Source organism: Salmo salar, chromosome ssa17 (genome assembly GCF_905237065.1).
Source record: "Salmo salar chromosome ssa17, Ssal_v3.1, whole genome shotgun sequence".
NCBI lineage: Eukaryota > Metazoa > Chordata > Actinopteri > Salmoniformes > Salmonidae > Salmo > Salmo salar.
Window position 1 is genome coordinate 9,417,085 of NC_059458.1, and position 22,265 is coordinate 9,439,349.

The 22,265-nt window shown below is 43.0% G+C and overlaps 1 protein-coding gene across 1 annotated transcript in view; it reads left to right on the top strand.

Moving 5' to 3' along the window:
- Positions 1–1,179: 1,179 nt before the first annotated feature.
- Positions 1,180–22,265, top strand: part of LOC106575100 (ATP-binding cassette sub-family B member 6) — a 31,026-nt gene continuing 9,940 nt past the window's right edge. Inside the window, exons 1-16 of the mRNA XM_014151292.2 lie at positions 1,180–1,399; positions 2,643–3,170; positions 5,088–5,231; positions 8,095–8,284; positions 8,526–8,618; positions 10,655–10,847; positions 14,183–14,304; positions 14,558–14,667; positions 14,928–14,993; positions 16,267–16,392; positions 17,197–17,273; positions 17,542–17,605; positions 18,233–18,318; positions 21,164–21,221; positions 21,378–21,482; positions 21,762–21,936. Coding sequence (XP_014006767.2) covers positions 2,655–3,170; positions 5,088–5,231; positions 8,095–8,284; positions 8,526–8,618; positions 10,655–10,847; positions 14,183–14,304; positions 14,558–14,667; positions 14,928–14,993; positions 16,267–16,392; positions 17,197–17,273; positions 17,542–17,605; positions 18,233–18,318; positions 21,164–21,221; positions 21,378–21,482; positions 21,762–21,936 — 2,125 coding nt within the window. The 5' untranslated portion in view covers positions 1,180–1,399; positions 2,643–2,654. The remainder of the gene's footprint in view (positions 1,400–2,642; positions 3,171–5,087; positions 5,232–8,094; positions 8,285–8,525; positions 8,619–10,654; positions 10,848–14,182; positions 14,305–14,557; positions 14,668–14,927; positions 14,994–16,266; positions 16,393–17,196; positions 17,274–17,541; positions 17,606–18,232; positions 18,319–21,163; positions 21,222–21,377; positions 21,483–21,761; positions 21,937–22,265) is intronic.

Consider the following 22,265-nt stretch of genomic DNA (forward strand, 5'->3'; position numbering starts at 1 on the left):
AAGTGGCTTCTTTGCTGCCCTTCTTGACACCAGGCCATCCTCCAAAAGTCTTCGCCTCACTGTGCGTGCAGATGCACTCACACCTGCCTGCTGCCATTCCTGAGCAAGCTCTGTACTGGTGGTGCCCCGATCCCGCAGCTGAATCAACTTTAGGAGACGGTCCTGGCGCTTGCTGGACTTTCTTGGGTGCCCTGAAGCCTTCTTCACAACAATTGAACCGCTCTCCTTGAAGTTCTTGATGATCCGATAAATGGTTGATTTAGGTGCAATCTTACTGGCAGCAATATCCTTGCCTGTGAAGCCCTTTTTTTGCAAAGCAATGACGACGGCACGTGTTTCCTTGCAGGTAACCATGTTTGACAGAGGAAGAACAATGATTCCAAGCACCACCCTCCTTTTAAAGCTTCCAGTCTGTTATTCGAACTCAATCAGCATGACAGAGTGATTTCCAGCCTTGTCCTCGTCAACACTCACACCTGTGTTAACGAGAGAATCACTGAGATGATGTCAGCTGGTCCTTTTGTGGCACGGCTGAAATGCAGTGGACATTTTTGGGGGGGATTCGTTTCATTTGCAAGGCAAAGAGGGACTTAATTAATTGCAATTCATCTGATCACTCTTCATAACATTCTGGAGTATATGCAAATTGCCATCATACAACCTGAGGCAGCAGACTTTGTGAAAATTAATATTTGTGTCATTCTCAAAACTTTTGGCCACGACCGTATATAGCCAAGTTATCGCTACTCATTGTCTATTTATTATTACTTTTAATATTTCATGCTATTACTTTTCTATTATTTCTCTGTTTCTTTCTCAATCAATTGTTGGGAGGGGCCGTAAGTAAACATTTCACTGTTTTTCTGCACCCGTTGTTTACAATGCATGTGACAAATACAATTTGATTTGTAATGCATTGAACATTCTACTCCTTTTGATAGGAATGATCAAATGTATTTTCTTATCCATCTTATTTTTCTGTTGCTAAGATATTGGTATATTGACTGACTGCATACTGTTGGCCTATTCCTGTCTGTAGGCTATGACGAGACCCAGCGTTCAGATGGCATTTTTGTGTTGAGGTATGCTGTCTTTGTATATACTGTCACCTACTGGACATATATGAGATTGCCTAACATTATATTTGAACATGCGTGTGTGCGAGGCGCTAGGACCCGGTTCAGGTAGTAGTGTTCTGGAAGAAAATGTCGATTGCCGAGTCATGGAATACGTTGCTCCATGCATGCCGCAAGAAGAATAAGCACAATTTACAAGTGGATACAACAAGATGACCAGTATTGTTATTTTTGACTTGTAAAATCTCTTCGCGTAAAACGGGTTATTTGTTGGAAGCTTCAATTCACTAAATTGCTTTCCAGCACCAGCTTGTCTTGAGAATGTGAGTGTTGTATTAAAAGCAACAGATCTAAGCTTGCTCATGTAGATAGCTATCTTGATAGGTCAGACGGATAACGCCACAGATGTATTTATTTTATTTAACTAGGCGAGTCTCACAAATGGCAACTAGAGAGAAAAACTCTACTGTTACGGTTATTTTGACGCTCTGTTTTTGTCGTCACATTGTTTAAATATGCTCTGTCTGTCAAAGAGCGGGCCACCAAGAAAAACACGCTAAAAAATGACACTGGAGCAAATGCATCTCGGTGCCCATGATAATATCTGTAGTGCTCAGGAAACGATTCCATGAGAGCAACAACATCTGAAATATTTGTTTAGAAAGTTCAATATCATATGACAACAAAAACATAAACAATGGAGTAATAGGGGTTAATAGTTTTGGGCGGGTTATGATAAGGTACAGTTCTTTCATTAAGATACGATCTATACATCCAAATGAATCATTTTATTAGTTGAAATTACAAAGTGCACTCTGACCTTTCTGAACTGGAGCTTGTGAGGCCTTCGTTCCGACATACCAAGCTACTCCATGGTACATTAGCCATGTGTCGGCATACCACTGTAACCTAATTCTAGTATGATATATTTTCAATGAATATCAGTTGATGAAATGTGATGTGTTTTAAGTGCCTTGACTGAATCAGAATTAATCCATCCGCCCACCCCAGATGACTGGCTGGGGTGTTTTTAGGAGCCATGACTGAAGCACTAACCATATCATAAAGTTCACAGCCCGATATAGCAGGGTTGGCCTGGATCTCTTAGGCCTATTAGGTCTTGAATGATTATACACTAGGAAGAGATGCTTGCTGTGTTTTGCTTCAAAGTACAACACACACACTTCAAGGAGATTCAATATGCTCTTAACCCTAATACATTAAGTAGGGTATAGCATGTTTGTCCTGCAAAATAATGAACAGGTGTTCATTGTGTTGACTAACTTAACTCCACCAGCAACGATCTGAAGTCATGAATGGAAGAAGTTAGACTAGTTAAATTTCATCATGAATAGCAGTTTAGAGCAGGATACAAATAAGATCCGGTGAAAATACTGAAGAGAATGTCATTTTGAAAACTAATTTCATGCAGTCAACTGTATGATTTCCTTTGCCTGTCCTTTTTTAAAGTCTCTTAACATCCATGCGGACCAGGTTGATGATCTTGAGCCCTATGTGTAGGCTTAATGTGGTGATAATATGTCTGTTATATCCCTGACTCCCCAGCTCCCAGCCACCATGGTAGTAGTGCAAAGCTACTGTGAGGCCGGCGCTTCCATCTCTGAAGCCTGGCTGGAGGGCGGCATCTCGCCCTGCTTCTACTTCACCCTGTTGCCCACCGTCCTGCTTACCCTCTCCTCCTTCTTCGGCACCTTCCACTGCGTCTGCTACCGCCGCTACAGCACCGAGATGGAGCCCAAGTTCGTGCCGCGCTCGCGCCTCTATGGCCTCCAACTGGCAGTCTCCCTGCTCCTCCTGCTGCAGTTCCTGGGGGGGCTGGTCTGGAGGGTGGCCGGAGGAGGGGAGCTCCCTGGCTACGTGGTGCTGTACGGTCTCCTGTCCATGCTGGGCTGGGCCTGGGCCGTGGCCCTGCTAAGGCTGGAGAGGAGGAGGGTGCTGGTGAGGGACCGGACAAGGGGCCACAGCACGGTGCTGCTGCTCTTCTGGGCTGTGGCATTCTCAGCGGAGAACCTGGCCTTCGTCTCCTGGGCCAGCCCCAACTGGTGGTGGGGCCTGGAGAACACACAGCAGCAGGTGAGAGAGGACCAGTCAGTGGTATTGTTGAGGGTTTAACATTATAGAATGTCCCCAATAGAGCTGACATGACTCCTCCCTCTACATATCACTCAAAGAGACACGTCTGTTCTACATAATGTATTTCTATCTGAATGTTTCACAACCTTGCCTACTGAACGTGGCACTGGGGTCTGTTCAGGAGGGTGTAGCGTTAGAGGACCTTCTGATAGAAATGTATTTGTGTAGAATAAACATGTTTAACTGTAAGGTTAAGTTGGAAATGGTGTTAGATCTGTTCCTTGCATTTCTGTCTGCATCGTTCAAACGTTTCACCTCTTTCAATTAACCCCGCAGCTCAACCCTGTGAGGATAAACTGCCATCTCACTCCCTAGTTTCATAGAGGTTGTTAAAACGTTGGCATATAATGTTACTGGCTATTAGTATTAAACTTAACATTGAGTTTTAACACTTCATTACACAAGTATAATAGTGGTCTTTCTAAAAAGCAAGTTAGTCTACCCATATGGTGTGATACTGTATCTGCGTAAATGAGACACATGGGCTAGGTTTAATGTTTCTTATTAATGACTGTTGTGATTGTAAAAAACTATCTATATATATATATATATTACAAAGCATTTTCTCACAAGAAGACTGCTAAAATAGAAACTGGCATTCCAACTATGACACAGCAGTGGAAGGGGGTGGAACCATTGTCATTAGTCAGCTATGAGTAACTCTAGAAGTGCTGAGTCATTGCACCATCATGCCATTCTACGGCCCTCTCCCTCTGGCCACGCCCCCAAATATACATTGTGTAACCAATCAGATCACGCCTTTTCTTAGTCCCTCCCCGTGTCTGTCATTGGTTGTCCCACTCAGCTACTAATATGTCTCCCAGTTGCATTCAGAATGCATTAGTTGAACACATCTTCATTAGCTTTTTACCAAGCTTTCACCATCTTAGTTCTTCCAATGGGTTGTTATACCACAAAGTATATGACACAGTCCACTGTTTACTTTGTGTCATAATGTGTACACTTTGTGTCATAATGTGTACAGTAGTTTACTTTGTATAGTCAGTCTGACTGTAACCACTGACTCACCTCTCCTCCAATCCTGAATGATCCAACAACTCCTGGGTAAATTACTTTTGAATAATAACCTCAGCCTCACATTGAAGTTGGGGCAGCAGGTAGCCCAACGTTTAAGAGTGTTGGGCCAGTAACCGAAATGTCGCTGGTTCGAATCCCAGAGCAGACTAGGTGACAAATCTGCCGATGTGCCCTTGAGCAAGGCACTTAACCATAATTGTTCCTGTAAATCGCTCTGGATTAGAGTGTCTGCGAAATGACTAAAATGTAAATGGTGTGTGTTGAATGGCGTATTGAAATGTGTTTTTTTTTCTGTGTTTTATGCAGTTATGCTTGTCAGTCAGCACTTATTTAAAGAAATACTACACTCCCATTTTTAAAATTTTGACGGCTTACATGCACCATTTGGGATTGTATTAACAGTCCCATTGGGATTGAATTATCAATGGACAACATACTAAAATGTAGTTTATGAGTGCAAGATTCCTTTACAGAGTCAATCTACAATTGCTACATCCGTTTTTGGACTAATGATATATACCCATTGAGTCTTGAAGATTATAAGTTATATATGCCTCATGAGCTTAGTTCAACTGTCACACCCCATGAGAACCCAACATATGAGCTTGTTTTACTTTAATGTTTAGAAACAGTGTAAATGTAAACAGTGTATAACCTCTAAAGATGGTTAAAACTGTCATTTTGATACCATGGATGGTCAGTCCTTTCATCCGTAGCTCTGTCTATGTATTTGAGTGGTTCCATTTCTCCAGGCCAAAGCTGCAGATTGCCCCTTTAAAGGTTCAGTCATGACTTAGAATTGTTCATTCATTACCTCAGGTGGAATTTTCTCTGTGGTTGATGCGCTACGTCGGCACGGGAACACTCTTCTTCCTGGGCCTGAAGGCCCCGGGATTACCACGGAGACCGTACATGCTCCTGATCAACGAGGACGAACGTGACGTGGAGGGCGGCACTGGCCAGGTAATCTAGTAATCAAATCAAATGTTATTTGTCACATGCGAATACAACAGGTATAGACCTTACCGTGAAATGCTTACTTACAAGCCCTTAACCAACAATGCAGTTTTTACGAAAATGGAGTTAAGAAAATATAAATTAACTAAAAAATTTAAGTAACACAATAAAATAACAATAACTAGGCTATAGACGGGGTACCAGTGCCGAGTCAGTGTGCGGGGATACAGGTTAGTCGAGGTAATTGAGGTAATATGTCCAGGTGCAGTTGAAGTTTTCCAAACGCCTGAAGGTACCATGTTCATCTGTACAAACAATAGTACACAAGTATAAACACCATGGGACCACACAGCCATCATACCACTCAGGAAGGAGACGCGTTCTGTCTCCTAGAGATGAACATACTTTGGTGCGAAAAGTGCAAATCAATCCCAGAATAACAGCAAAGGACCTTGTGAAGATGCTGGAGGAAACAGATACAAAAGTATCTATAGCCACAGTAAAACGAGTCCTATATCGACATAACCTGAAAGGCTGCTCAGCAAGGAAGAAGCCACTGCTCCAAAACCGCCATAAAAAAAGCCAGACCACGGTTTGCAACTTTACATGGGGACAAAGATCGTACTTTTTGGAGAAATGTCCTCTGGTCTGATGAAACAAAAACAGAACTGTCTGGCCATAATGACCATCATTATGTTTGGAGGAAAAAGGGGGAGGCTTGCAAGCCGAAGAACACCATCCCAACTGTCAGGCACAGGGGTGGCAGCATCATGTTGTGGGGGTGCTTTGCTGCAGAGGGACTGGTGCACTTCACAAAATAGATGGCATCATGAGGAAAGGAAAATTATGTGGATATATTGAAGCAACATCTCAAGACATCAGTCAGGAAGTTAAAGCTTGGTCGCAAATGGGTCTTCCAAATGGACAGTGACCCCAAGCATACTTCCAAAGTTGTGGCTTAAGGACAACAAAGTCAAGGTGGCCATCACAAATCCCTGACCTCAATCTTATAGAAAATGTGTGGGCAGAACTGAAAAAGCGTGTGCGAGCAAGGAGGCCTACAAACCTGACTCAGTTACACCAGCTCTTTCAGGAGGAATGGGCAAAAATTCACCCAACTTATTGTGGAAGGCTACCTGAAACGTTTGGCCCAAGTTAAACAATTTAAAGGCAATGCTACCAAATACTAATTGAGTGTATGCAAACTTCTGACCCACTGGGAATGTGATAAAAGCTGAAATAAATCATTCTCTCTACTATTATTCTGACATTTCACATTCTTAAAATAAAGTGGTGATCCTAACTGACATAAGACTGAATCTTTACTGGGATTAAATGTCAGGAATTGTGAAAAACTGAGTTTAAATGTATCTGGCTAAGGTATATGTAAACTTCCGACTTCAACTGTAGGTAGGGGTAAAGTGACTGCATAGATAATAAACAATGAGTAGCCGCAGTGTAAAAAAAAAAGGTATAGTAGTTCTGGATGGCAGGAAGCTTGGCCCTGGTGATGTACTGGGCCGTACGCACTACCCTCTGTAGCACCTTATGGTCGGATGCCGAGCAGTTGCCATACCAGGCGGCAATGCAACCGGTCAGGATGCTCTCAATGGTGTAGCTGTAAAACATTTTGAGGATCTGGGAACCCACCAATCTTTTCAGCCTCCTGAGGAGGAATAGGTATTGTCGTGCATTCTTCGCAACTGTCTTGGTGTGTTTGGACCATGATAGTTTGTTGGTGATGTGGACACCAAGGAACTTGAATCTCTCAACCCACTCCACCACAGCCCTGTCGATGGGAATGGGGGCATGTTCAGCCCTCCTTTCCCTGTAGTCCAAGATCAGCTCTTTTGTCTTGCTCACATTGAGGGAGAGGTTGTTGTCCTGGCACCACACTGCCAGGTCTCTGACCACCTCCTCCCTATAGGCTCTCGTCAGTGATCAGGCATACCACCGTTGTGTCGACATCAAACTTAATGATGGTGTTGGAGTCATGCTTGGCCACGAAGACACTTGCCAGTTAGTTCACACATGCTCTGAGTACACCTCCTGGTAATCTGTCTGGGGCTGCGGCCTTGTGAATGTTGACCTGTTTAAAGGTCTTGATCACATCGGCTACGGAGAGTGTGATCACGCAGTCATCCGGAACAGCTGGTGCTCTCATGCATGCTTCAGTGTTGCTTGACTCGAAGCGAGCATAAAAGGCATTTAGCCTGTATGGTAGGCTCGCGTCATTGGGCGGCTCACGGCTGGGTTCCCCTTTTGTAATCCGTAGTAGGTTGCAAGCCCTGCCACATCCGATGAGCGTAAGAAGCCGGTGTAGTAGGATTCAATCTTATTCCTGTATTGACGCTTTGCCTGTTTGATGGTTTGTCTGAGGGCATATCAGGATTTCTTTTAAGCGTCTGGATTAGTGTCCCGCTCCTTGAAAATAGCAGCTCCATGGCTTCTGGTTGGGATACGTACGTAAGGTCACTGTGGGGACGACGTCATCTATGTACTTATTGATGAAGCCGATGACTGAGGTGGTGTGTTCCTCAATGCCATTGGATGAATCTCGGAACATATTCCAGTCTGTGCTAGCAAAACAGTCCTGTAGCTTAGCATCCGCTTCATCTGACCACTTCAGTATTGAGTCGAGTCACTGGTACTTCCTGCTTTAGTTTTTGCTTGTAAGCAGGAATCAGGAGGATAGAAGTATTTTTTTTTCTTCTGGTTGCACAGGTGACATGCTGGTAGAAATGAGGTCAAACCGATTTAAGTTTGCCTGCATTAAAGTTCCCGGCCACAACCCTTTTTGTTGTTGTTTGTCTCTGTCTGTATTTATTAAGTTCATAATAACCCCCTAATATCTCTATCTGTACCCCAGCTCCAGTTGGATGGGGCAGAGGAATCCCAGTCTACCTGGCAGGGCTTTGGGCAGAAGGTGCGTCTGCTGGTGCCCTACATGTGGCCCAGAGGCAGCATGCTGTTACAGGGCCTGGTGCTCCTCTGCCTGTGCCTGCTGGGTCTGGAGAGGGTCATCAATGTCTTTGTGCCCATCTACTACAAGAACATTGGTGAGAGAGCATCCCTCATTTTGTAACATCTCCCCTATATCCAGCTTTTATCTAGATGCATTTTTAAATTCCTACTTGTTGCTGTCACAGCCTTATTGGTTGCGTTGCAGGTTGTCTTTATTGGTGCTGCGCTGCGCATTCTCAGAAGTATTTTGTGATATCATTGAGGCTGACATGATAATCTACCCAGAAAAACTGCAGATAAGATGACCTGGGATTGTCAACCCTCTTTCTGTAACAGTGAATGATCTGACTGATGGAAGCAGCTGGAAGACCTTGGCCACCACTGTGTGTGTCTACGTCTTGCTCAAGTTCCTGCAAGGTGGAGGGGCAGGTGAGTGCAGGGCTCTAAAGTGCGACCAATTTGGTCAGTCATTTTTGCTTTGCGACCAGGTTTTGTTTTGGGAGCTCTGTGCGAGTATGAAAAAATCTCCCAGATAATTGTTGTAATGATAAGACTTAGCTGTACTGTTGTTTCCTAGTGCCCTAGAGAAACAAGCGAGTGCGGATTCGTTAGCGCCATTGTGGCACCATTACTACAGCGAAAGCGGCTTACTTCTAGCCCAACCAGGTCAAAAGATCTGGCCCATATTACCGCCGCAACATTTTTATCTTCCTATAGCGGATAGCTGGGACCACATTTTACATTCATTAACCATGTTGTGGGCCGTTATAAAACTACTCGCAAACCGTTTGTTGAATGAATTAATGAATGAATGAATGAATGAGAGATATCTTGCCTGTCATTATCACAAACCTGACTTTTTAAAGAGACAGTGTAAAATGTTTTATCTGATGCATCTCAAACAATATGGTGTAATTGCAGACCACAATTCGGGGCATTTCCTGATGTGGTCATTCCTTGATATCAGGAAGCATCCATTGGTGCCTGCCATTGGTCAATTCTGGTGTTATGCGACAGATGGTTTCTCAACACGTGATTTGTTTACATCGCAGGTTAGGATAATTAGCGTGGCAGGTTGGGATAATTAGCGTGGCAGGTTGGGATAATTAGCGTGGCAGGTTGGGATAATTAGCGTGGCAGGTTGGGATAATTAGCGTGGCAGGTTGGGATAATTAGCGTGGCAGGTTGGGATAATTAGCGTGGCAGGTTGGGATAATTAGCGTGGCAGGTTGGGATAATTAGCGTGGCAGGTTGGGATAATTAGCGTGGCAGGTTGGGATAATTAGCGTGGCAGGTTGGGATAATTAGCGTGGCAGGTTTGGGATAATTAGCGTGGCAGGTTTGGGTGAATTAGCGTGGCAGGTTAGGTGAATTAGCGTGGCAGGTTAGGTGAATTAGCGTGGCAGGTTAGGTGAATTAGCGTGGCAGGTTAGGTGAATTAGCGTGGCAGGTTAGGTGAATTAGCGTGGCAGGTTAGGTGAATTAGCGTGGCAGGTTAGGTGAATTAGCGTGGCAGGTTAGGTGAATTAGCGTGGCAGGTTGGGATAATTAGCGTGGCAGGTTGGGATAATTAGCGTGGCAGGTTGGGATAATTAGCGTGGCAGGTTGGGATAAATAGCGTGGCAGGTTGGGTGAATTAGCGTGGCAGGTTAGGTGAATTTGCGTGGCAGGTTAGGTGAATTAGCGTGGCAGGTTAGGTGAATTAGCGTGGCAGGTTGGGAGAAGGTGAAGGTTAGGAAAAGGGTTAGGCTACAGTTGTCAACAACTGTTGTCCCCAACTCTTGTCCCCGATGTGAAAGAAACGGCCAAGGACCAATGGCGAGCATCAATAGGTTTAACTTGATATCAAGAAACGCCTATATTTAAAAAAAAACGCCCCAAGTTGCTGTCTGCAATTACACCCTTCTCTCTCAATAGGAAAATAGTGCTTTTACACAATGTAGAAACCTAATATTCCACAAATTACTAATTTCAATGACGTTTCAACGTATCAACGTTTTAGCTCTTATAATAAACTAATGTATTTACAGTATTACATATTATGTGCTACAAAAGTAGCTATAATTCATAAAAGCCTATATATCAATCAATTAAAATATATATTTTCTGGTGCTCCTAAATGTTATGTGGTGCTCCTAACTTTTTAAAATTGGGAACACCAGTGCTACAAAAAAAAGTATGTAATGTATGTATGTAATGTATGTATGTATGTATGTATGTATGTATGTATGTAATGTATGTATAATTTACAGCCCTGGGTGAGTGGGAGTTTCACCTCCATTTTGTCTTTCTCTGCTACACCCATTCATTCCTTGGACTCCTTGAGTACTGTTATTTTAATTATCTCTCTTGTTCCCTCGCTCTCTATATCTCCTCTCCCCTTTCTCCTTCTCCCCAACCCCACTCTTACCCCCCTGCCCTCTCCCTCTCTCTCTTCTCTTTCCTGTACCTCACTCTCTCCCTAGGTGCGTCCGGCTTCGTCAGTAACCTGCGCTCCTTCCTGTGGATCCGCGTGCAGCAGTACACCAACCGCGTGGTGCAGGTGCGTCTGTTCGGCCACTTACACTCACTGTCTCTGCGCTGGCACCTGGGCCGACGCACCGGGGACGTCCTGCGTAGCATTGACCGCGGCACCTCCTCCATCAACAGCCTGCTCAGGTGGGTCTCATAATAATAAATTGTGTGTGTGCGTGGTTTTCCGATTTAACACGTCTAAAAAAAAATTAAGGTACCTGTGACCAACAGATGCATATCTGTATTCTCAGTCTTGGCCTATTGAATTTATTTTCCTTATGAACTTTAACTCAGTAAAATCTTTTAAATTGTTGTATTTTGTATTTTTGTTCAGTGTATATACTGTAGAAAGTATTGACACTCGTTCTTTTTTTAAAACAAATTAATAAAAAATGAAAAGCTGAAATGTCTTGAGTCAATAAGTATTTAACGACTTTGTTATGGCAAACCTAAATAAGTTCAGGTTGAAAAAATGTGCTTAACAATAACATTTAAAAAAGCATACATTGAATATCCCTTTGAGCATGGTGAAGTTAGTAATTATACTTTGGATGTTGTATTAATACTCCAAGTCACTACAAAGATACAGGCGTCCTTCCTAACCCAGTTTCCAGAGAGGAAGGAAACCGCTCAGGGATTTCACCATGAGGCCAATGGTGACTTTAAAACATTAAAACAGTTACAGATTTGAATGGCTGTGATAGGAGAAAACTGAGGATGGATCAACAACATTGTAGTTACTCCACAATACTAACCTAATTGACAGAGTGAAATTAAGGAAGCCTGTACAGAGTAAAAATTCTAAAGCAATCATCCTGTTTGCAATAAAGCACTAAAGTAAAACTGCAACAACAACAAAAATTCATGAAATGTACTTTATGTCCTGAATAAAAAGCGTTATGTTTGAGGAAAATCCAAGACAACACATCACCTAGTGCCACTGCATCGTGTTAGGGGTATGCTTGTAATCGACAAAGACTAGGGACTTTTTGTTTTATTAAAAATAAACAGAATGGAGCTAAGCACAGGCAAAATCCCAGAGGAAAACATGGTTCTTTCTGCTTTCCACAAGACACTTGGAGATTAATTCCCCTTTCAGCAGGACAACATTGAATGTTTCTGAGTGGCCTATTTATAGGTTTTGTCGTCAATCGGGCTTGAAGAATTTTCAAAGAATAATGCGCAAATGATATTACAATCCAGGTGAACAAAGCTCTTAGACTTATCCAGAAAGACTCAGATGTAATTTCTGCCACAGGGGATTCTAACATGTACAGTGAGGGGAAAAAAGGTATTTGATCCCCTGCTGATTTTGTTCATTTGCCCACTGACAAAGAAATGATCAGTCTATAATTTTAATGGTAGGTTTATTTGAACAGTGAGAGACAGAATAACAACACAAAATCCAGAAAAACACATCTAAAAAATGTTATAAAATGATTTGCATTTTAACGAGGGAAATAAGTATTTGACCCCTCTGTAAAACATGACTTAGTACTTGGTGGCAAAACCCTTGTTGGCAATCAGAGGTCAGACGTTTCTTGTAGTTGGCCACCAGGTTTGCACACATCTCAGGAGAGATTTTGTCCCACTCCTCTTTGCAGATCTTCTCCAAGTCATTAAGGTTTCAAGGCTGACGTTTGGCAACTCGAACCTTCAGCTGCCTCCACAGATTTTCTATGGGATTAAGGTCTGGAGACTGGCTAGGCCACTCCAGGACCTTAATGTGCTTCTTCTTGAGCCACTCCTTTGTTGCCTTGGCCGTGTGTTTTGGGTCATTGTCATGCTGGAATACCCATCCACGACCCATTTTCAATGCCCTGGCTGAGGGAAGGAGGTTCTCACCCAAGATTTGACGGTACATGGCCCCACCCATCGTCCCTTTGATGCGGTGAAGTTGTCCTGTCCCCTTAGCAGAAAAACACCCCCAAAGCATAATGTTTCCACCTCCATGTTTGACGGTGGGGATGATGTTCTTGGGGTCATAGGCAGCATTCCTCCTCCTCCAAACACGGCGAGTTGAGTTGATGCCAAAGAGCTCCATTTTGGTCTCATCTGACCACAACACTTTCACCCAGTTGTCCTCTGAATCATTCAGATGTTCATTGGCAAACTTCAGACGGGCATGTATATGTGCTTTCTTGAGCAGGGGGACCTTGCGGGCGCTGCAGGATTTCAGTCCTTCACGGCGTAGTGTGTTAACAATTGTTTTCTTGGTGACTAGGGTCCCAGCTGCCTTGAGATCCTCCCGTGTAGTTCTGGGCTGATTCCTCACCGTTCTCATGATCATTCCAACTCCAGAGGTAAGATCTTGCATGGAGCCCCAGGCCGAGGGAGATTGACAGTTCTTTTGTGTTTCTTCCATTTGCGAATAATCGCACCAACTGTTGTCACCTTCTCACCAAGCTGCTTGGCCATGATCTTGTAGCCCATTCCAGCCTTGTGTAGGTCTACAATCTTGTCCCTGACATCCTTGGAGAGCTCTTTGGTCTTGGCCATGGTGGAGAGTTTGGAATCTGATTGATTGATTGCTTCTGTGGACAGGTGTCTTTTTTACAGGTAACAAGCTGTGATTAGGAGCACTCCCTTTAAGAGTGTGCTCCTAATCTCAGCTCGTTACCTGTATAAAAGACACCTGGGAGCCAGAAATCTTTCTGATTGAGAGGGGGTGAAATACTTATCTCCCTCATTAAAATGCAAATCAATTTATAACATTTTTGACATGCGTTTTTCTGGATTTTTTTGTTATTATTCTGTCTCTCACTGTTCAAATAAACCTACCATTAAAATTATAGACTGATCATTTCTTTGTCAGTGGGCAAACGTACAAAACCAGCAGGGGATCAAATACTTTTTTCCCTCACTGTACATGTATCTAACATGTATTGACTCAGGGTGTGATTCTGTATTTCATTTTCTGTAAATTAGCAAAAAATGTAATTCTTTGGTAACTTTGTCATTATGGGGTATTTTGTGTGTGTTTTTAGATGGGTGAGAACAAAAACTCTTATTTAATCCATTTTGAATTCAGGCTGTAACGCATCAAAATGTGGAATAAGTAAAGGGGTACGAATACTTTCTGAAGGCACTGGTTCATATATATATTTAATTGTTAATTTTTTTTACATATTTTTTGGAGCGGCGGCAACAATTTAGCACTGGCGGCTCACTGCTGCTACATGAATATAGGGGAAACACTGGACATGCATGATCTTGGTGTGATTACCATCCTCAAAGCTTAGAGAGACTGCTTCCTCAGGGGTTTACTCAATTGTCAAAAAGAGCGATTAATCTGTCCTCCTTTCCACCTTAAAATTGAGTCAACATTCCATTTCTTCCATCACTACCAACCAGTGTGATGTGACCCAACTTTGATCCCCCTGTAGTATGTGTCAGTTTTTTTTGTGTCATCCTAACCTCTGGACGGTCTGTGTGTTAATTCAGAGGTAAACCTGGCCTCCCTCTCTTTCTCTCCACAGCTATATTGTATTCAGTATCTTCCCCACCATCGCAGATATCGTCATCTCCATCATCTACTTCATCACTTACTTCAACGCCTGGTTCGGACTCATCGTATTCGTCTGTATGTTCCTCTACCTCAGTGAGTACAAGGCCTCCTTTCCAGAGCTAATTTAGTTATTTCTATAAAGTAACAATCATCCCATTTGAGTCAAATATGTGAAATACTTTCAAATGACATGACCTGCACCAATGGAATAGTCCCAAAAGTGTAAATTAAATCAACTCCAAGCTAAATCAATCACACCTACTTGAAAGTATTTTACATATGCATTCGACTGAGGTCTGGTAAGACCAATGTAATATTTCATAATGGTCCATCAATATCTTTTCAGCCCTTACCATCATCATCACAGAATGGAGGACCAAGTACAGGCGAGACATGAACACCCAGGACAACAACGCAAAGTCCAAGGCGGTGGACTCCCTGCTCAACTTTGAGACGGTACCGAGATGGTCTCATTGACCTTTAACCTCAATACTTGGATTGTGTTCATTAGGGCAAACAGAAAATGTTTAAAAACATTTTTGAACGGAAAATGTAAAAAGTCCAGGTAGTCCTCCCAGTTAGTCTGTTTGATGCCCAATGGACACAATCCAGAATCCCCACCTGCCATGGTGGCACATGAAGATTCCCTCAAACATATTGCATTTTTGCAGCTTCAGAGTTGCTTCATGGCTGCGATTATAATGTTTTTCTAACAGGTGAAGTACTACAACGCAGAGAATTACGAGGTGAACCGTTTTGAGGACGCTATTCTGAAGTATCAGGTAATCCATTCTATAGATGTAAAACTCGGAAGAGTTGAAAATATAGATATGTGTAAAGTTACACCAGAGTGTTTGCTTTGGTTATTCAGGTAAATTCAAGTTCCACGTTTTATTTGTCACATGCACAGTACCAAGTCCCCAGTGAATCGGCTTTTCATTTATATGCCTTTCATTTATCTGTCCAGCCTTTATATTTTGCCTCACTTCCCTCTGGAGAGCCTTACGGTTATGGACGGAGCAGTTGCCGTACCAGGCGGTGATACAGCCCGACAGGATGCTCTCGATTGTGCATTGTGGAGTAACTACAATGCTGTCCATCCTCAGCTTTCTTCTATCACAGCCATGTAACTGTTTTAAAGTCATCATTGGCCTCATGGTGAAATCCCTGAGTGGTTTCCTTCCTCTCCGGCATCTGAGTTAGGAAGGATGCCTGTATTTTTGTAGTGACTTGATGTATTGATACACCATCCAAAGTGTAGCTAATAACTTCACCATGCTCAAAGTGATATTCAATGTTTGCGGGTAGTTTTAATCTACCAATCTCCCTGGTCATTGTGGTTGAATCTGTGTTTGAAATTCACTGCTCGACTGAGGGACCTTAATTATCTGTATGTGTGGGGTACAGAGATGAGGTAGTCGTTCAAAAATCATGTTAAACACTTATTGCACACAGAGTGGGTCCATGCAACTAATGTGACTTTTTAAGCACATTTTTACTCCTTAACTTATTTAGACTTGCCATAACAAAGGGGTTAAATACTTATTGACGCAAGACATTTCACCTTTTCATTTTGAATTAATTTGTAAAATTGTAAAATTATAATTCCACATTATGGGGTATTGTGTGTAGGCCAGTGACAAAAAAATCTCAATTGAATCCATTTTAAATTCAGGCTGTAACACAACAAAAAAGGCATTGTACATGTAAACAGGGCTAAAAAGTGACTGGTAGCAGAAATATTTAAATACTTATGGAAAAATACTAATGATAATCTATACATGTAAACAGGAATAACAGTGACGAGTAACAGGATGAATATATAAATAGGAAATGTGTTGGACCACCTCAGAAGCATAGTTAAATAGAGCTTTCCATCATTAATGATGTTCTAGGATTTTAGAACTGCAACCAGCAGACATTGCTTTAGCATCTCTATTTTCCTGGTTCTAGGTCTGTTCAGCAGTGCAAACAGATCTGGGACCAGACTATAACTCTTTTGATTGTAATGTTGCATTTATGGCCTGTTTGTCTGTCTGTCCCCTCCCGTCCTAGATCTCAGAATGGAAGACACAAGCCTCTCTGGCCTTCCTGAACCAGACACAGAACCTGATCATCGGTTCAGGCCTACTGGCCGGGTCACTGCTCTGTGCCTACTTTGTCCAGGAGGGCAAGTTTAAGGTACTGAGCTCGGAGCCCTTACTAGCTTAAAAGGAAAGTTGAGTATTTTATAAATTAATGTTGGATGGTTCCTAACCTTGACAATAGTCTATGAGCCAGGACTGTAATCTTTAATCCATGTTTGGTTTTTGTTAAATAACCACTTTCAGGGTGAGAAACAATTTAACATGAAGATGTGAAATACTGAAGTTCCCCGTTAAAGGCCTAGATACTCATTCTACTACCCTTTTCACACTATCGAGCCGACCGAAAAATCAACCTGCCCAGGCTCTATTCACATTGTCCTTATCAGCACGGTTCCAGGAACTATGGTAAATGTCTGGATGTGTAACCTGACCAGTGCAGCTTGGTTTGGCTCAGAAGTGTGAAAAGCCCCGTTGACCCACCTCAAACTCTTTCCACTCATCCACTTTTCTCTATGCTAGGGCTATGTTGTTTTCGACTCTGTCCTACATTAGATTAGAAAACGTTATTGTACTCTAATTAGGAAATGATTTGTAACTTGCCTAGCCGACAAAAGCAATCAATACAAATGCAAAACAGACATTGCATCACTACAAGGCCATGCAGCCTTGCTACTGTATGTATGTTTTCATGCATGTTTGAACATGTGCTAAAAAACTTCCCTTTGACACGGTGTTGTGGTATTACATGTTTTTCTCAGTAATCCATGTGGTGTATGAAGTATACATTCAAGTCAGCTGCTGTGAACTTTAGCCTGGTTAAACCAAACTGAACGAAGTGAAAGAATAGTGAGCCAAGTGTTCAGTCTGGTTTAACCAGGCTAATGCACTCTATCTACAGGTTGGAGACTTTGTCCTCTTCGGCACCTACATCATCCAGCTCTACACCCCTCTAAACTGGTTTGGAACCTACTACAGGTGAGAGGTGTTATGGGCTGGGTTTCAATTCTACTTCCTGTCATTCTTCCCTAGTCTCTTTTATGTCTGTCACTTTCAGCTAAATGGACTGGATAGGTTTCCACCATATTGCATCCACATGTCTTACTAGATCAAGAAAGACACAAGCAATTTAAGCTATACTATTGACACAGATCTATGAAAGGCATTGTTTATAGCAGCATGTACTACAGCACCCATAATGCACAACAGGTGATCTTTATAATACATACGTCCTCATCCTCCACAGAATGATCCAGAACTCCTTTATCGACATGGAGAGCATGTTTAAGCTCTTTACAGAGGAAGAGGAGGTAATTTTGAAATCAGTTATCAATGACCAGCTTTGTGGTGTATATGGGAGATTCTCAATTGGAAAAACCTGTCCTCTCCTCCATCCTCTGTGACCGGAAACCGATAAGTGATCGAGAAGTGCCAATTCGTAAGTAGGTAATCTTCTCCCATCCTCGATTACCTACTTCGACAGAGAACGTACAATAGTGTCCTCGTGGCAGGTAGCATGGAAGTGTTTTAAAATCCCTTTGAATCAGCTTTTGTTTTCTTGGAGGAGAAAAGCATGTACACATTTAAAAACGATACACTACTTATCCTTTTATCTATAAAATGTCTTACACCACTAGAATATTTAGTTTTTTATCACTTTACACATTTATTTTTCTGTAAGCATCATTTTCCTGATGATGCGTGAGTGGAGAAAGAGAGTCTTGTTTCATGAAAAGCTTATTTGTTTCCATGTTCCTTCTCCTCTCCACCTCTCCTTGATTACCTTCAACGTTTTTCAAATGAGGCGAGGATAGAAGAGGGGAGGCAGGAGGCAAGCAAAACCAATCGAGATTCTCCCTGTGTCAGAATCTTTGCATTTCGTTATGGGAAATGTATTTTTTGTAGTTTTTATGTGCTTTATCTTGATTTCTCTTCAGGTGAAGGATGCGGTGAACGCAGGGAACCTTCTCTATAAACTGGGAAAAGTGGAGTTTGAGAATGTATACTTTAACTACACTGACGGGTAAGTCCTAAGATTTAAAAAATGTATATTCAGGTCTTGTTTGGACTGATGAAATGTGTGCAGGCTATACACAGAGACTGATTCAGAAACAGTTTGATGAATAATCATAGTTGTGGTAGTTCCAGCGTTCTCCTTGGAACGGGGACGTAGGTCTGGGTGCCTTGTAAGGATCCGACGGTGAGTAGGTAGTCTACCTTTACAATCGGTCCTATTAGCCAGCCAACAATCAATCATTGGATAATAAAGTAGTCAAACTACGAGGACGTATATCGTACCAACGGGACATAAAAAACTGTAATATCTTATGTTTCACCAAGACGTGGCTGAACGACGACATGAATAACATACAGCTGGGGGGTTTTATGCTTTTTCGGCAGAATAGATCAGCCGTCTCTGGTAAGACAAGGGGTGGCGGTCTATGTATATTTTTAAACAACAGCTGGTGCATGAAATATAAGGAAGTCTCAAGGTTTTGCTCTCCTGATGTAGAGTATCTCATGATAAGCTGTTGACCACATTATTTACCAAGAGAGTTTATCTATATTTTTGTTAATGTCTATTTACCACCACAAACCGATGCTGGCACCAAGACCGCACTCAATGAGCTGGCCATAAGCAAACAAGAAAATACTCATCCAGAGGTGGCGCTCCTAGTGGCCGGGGACTTTAATGCATGGAAACTTAAATCCGTTTTACCTCATTTCTACCAGCATGTTAAATGTGCAACCAGAGGGTTTTTCCCTCTGACCAGCTTTACTCCACGCACAGAGACGCATACAAAGCTCTCCCTCGCCCTCCATTTGGCAAATCTGACCATAATTATATCCTCCTCATTCCTGCTTACAAGCAAAAATTAAAGCAGGAAGCACCAGTGACTCGGTCAATAAAAAAGTGGTCAGATGAAGCAGATGCTAAGCTACAGGACTGTTTTGCTAGCACAGAGTGGAATATGTTTCGGGATTCTTCCGATGGCAGTACACCACATCAGTCACTGGCTTCATCAATAAGTGCATTGATGATGTCGTCCCCACAGTGACTGTACGTACATACCTCAACCAGAAGCCATGGATTTCATCTAAAGGGTAGAGCTGCCGCTTTCAAGGAGCGGGACTCTAACCCGGAAGCTATTGTTGCCTTATAAGAAATCCCGCTATGCCCTCCGACGAACCATTAAACAGGCAAAGCGTCAATACAGGACTAAGATTGAATCGTACGTACTACACTGGTTACGACGCTCGTCGGATGTGGCAGGGCTTGCAAACTATTACAGACTACAAAGGGGAGCACAGCCCCGAGCTGCCCAGTGACACAAGCCTACCAGACGAGCTAAATATGCTCGCTTCGAGGCAAATAACACTGAGACATGCATGAGAGCATCAGCTGTTCCGGATGACTGTGATCATGCTCTCCATAGCCATTGTGAGTAAGACCTTTAAAGAGGTAAACATTCACAAGGCCGCAGGGCCAAAACAGATTACCAGGACGTGTACTCCAAGCATGCGCTGACCAACTGGCTAGTATCTTCACTGACATTTTCAACCTGTCCCTGACTGAGTCTGTAATACCAACATGTTTCAAGCAGACCACCATAGTGCCTGTGCCCAAGAACACTAAGGTAACCTGCCTAAATGACTACCAACCCGTAGCACTCACGTCAGTAGCCATGAAGTGCTTTGAAAGGCTGGTCATGGCTCACATCAACACCATTATCCCAGAAACCCTAGACCCACTCCCACCTGAACAAAAGGAACACCTATGTGAGAATGCTATTCATTGACTACAGCTCAGCGTTCAACACCAACACCGTCCTTAGCTCATCACTAAGCTAAGGACCCTGGGACTAAACACCTCCCTCTGCAACTGGATCCTGGACTTCCTGACGGGCTGCCCCCAGGTGGTAAGGGTAGGTAACAACACATCCGCCACACTGATCCTCAACACGGGGTCCCCTCAAGGGTGCGTGCTCAGTCCCCTCCTGTACTCCCTGTTCACTCATGACTGCATGGCCAGGCACGACTTCAACACCGTCATTAAGTTTGCCAATGACACAACAGTGGTAGGCTTGATCACCGACAACGATGAGACAGCCTATAGGGAGGAGGTCAGAGACCTGGCTGTGTGGTGCCAGGACAACAACCTCTCCCTCAACGTGATCAAGACAAAGGAGATGATTGTGGACTACAGGAAAAGGAGGACCGAGCACGCCCCCATTCTCATCAACGGGGCTGTAGTGGAACTGGTTGAGAGCTTCAAGTTCTTTGGTGTTCACATCACCAACAAACTATCATGGTCCAAACACACCAAGTCAGTTGTGAAGAGGGCATGACAAAGCCTATTCCCCCTCAGGAGACTGAAAAGATTTGGCATGGGTCCTCAGATCCTCAAAGTTCTACAGCTGCACCATGGAGAGCATCCTGACTGGTTGCATCACCGCCTGGTATGGCAACTGCTCGGCCTCCGACCGCAAGGCACTACAGAGGGTAGTGCATACGGCCCAGTACATATAGGACCTCTATACCAGGCGGTGTCAGAGGAAGGCCCTAAGAATTGTCAGACTCCAGCCATCTATTTAATTCTACCTACATGTACATATTACCTCAAATAACCGGTGTCCCCGCACATTGGCTCTGTACCGGTACCCCTTTTATATAGCCTCGCTATTGTTATTTTACTGCTGCTGTTTAATTATTTGTTTCTTTTATTTTTTACTTATCTATTTTTTTACTTAACCAACAGTGCAGTTTTAAGAAAAATAAGTGTTAAGGGCTTGTAAGTAAGCATGTGACAAATAACATTTGATTTGATTAAATATATATTTTGTGCTTCTGTGTGGTTTTTTTTAAAGGAAGGAGATCCTTAAGGATGTATCATTTACTGTGCAGCCAGGCCAGACTGTTGCATTGGTAAGATTGGATTCCAAGCTTCCGAGCATTACCCAGATATTACACACACGCAGTTTTTGATTTCTCTCTATCAGTCGTGATGGTTTGTGTCTTGACCATGTGTAGTACAGAAGTTTCTTGCTTCTCAACAGTTTGTGTGTTTGTTCACATCCCTAGGTTGGCCAGTCAGGGTGTGGTAAGAGCACCATCCTTCGCCTGCTCTTCCGTTTCTATGACGTCCAGGGAGGATGCATCCGCATCGATGGCCAGGACATCTCTAAGGTGAGTAATTTGCGCAGTTGCAAAAAAATAGTTCCCAGACAAACTGGCTTGTTAGCACATGCTGTACATAACATTAGGTTTGGTACATGTTGGTGGTCTACTGGTTCAGTTGTACAGTATTGTTAATATGATAAACCTGGGTCGTGTTCATTAGGTACCAACTTAAGAAAAAACTATTATTATCTGGACGGTTGAAAAAGTTTTTTTAATTGCGTGTCCTAATGAGCTTGACCTTGTATTAATATAGTGTATTCTGAGCCTCTTGGTATCTGGGTGCAGGTGAAGCAGGTGTCTCTGCGTGCCCACATCGGTGTGGTGCCCCAGGACACGGTCCTCTTCAACGACAACATCCGCAACAACATCCGCTACGGACGCATCTCTGCCAGTGACCACGAAGTGGTGGAGGCAGCTATCGCCGCGGACATTCACGAGAAGATCCAGACGTTCCCAGAAGGTACGGAAATACCACGGTCTCTTTTGCTGGTTTCCCGGACACAGATTTAAGCCTTGTTTTAGACTAAAAAACAATTTCACTGGAGATTCTCTTGAGTCCAGGACTGGGCTTAATCTGTGCCTAGAAACCAGAGCTGTATGTTGTCATTATATTTATGTTTGTAGTTAACCTGAAAGTGGCTTATGGGTTTCAATATTGTTGTTTTAAGGGTTTGTAGAGGTGTTTTGTATTTACCAACCACATTTGCCGAAGCATTTTGACATCTAAATATCCTCAAACAAGTGGGGAGATTTGCGGAGTTCACACAGTAGCTGCCAGGTGCATTGTTA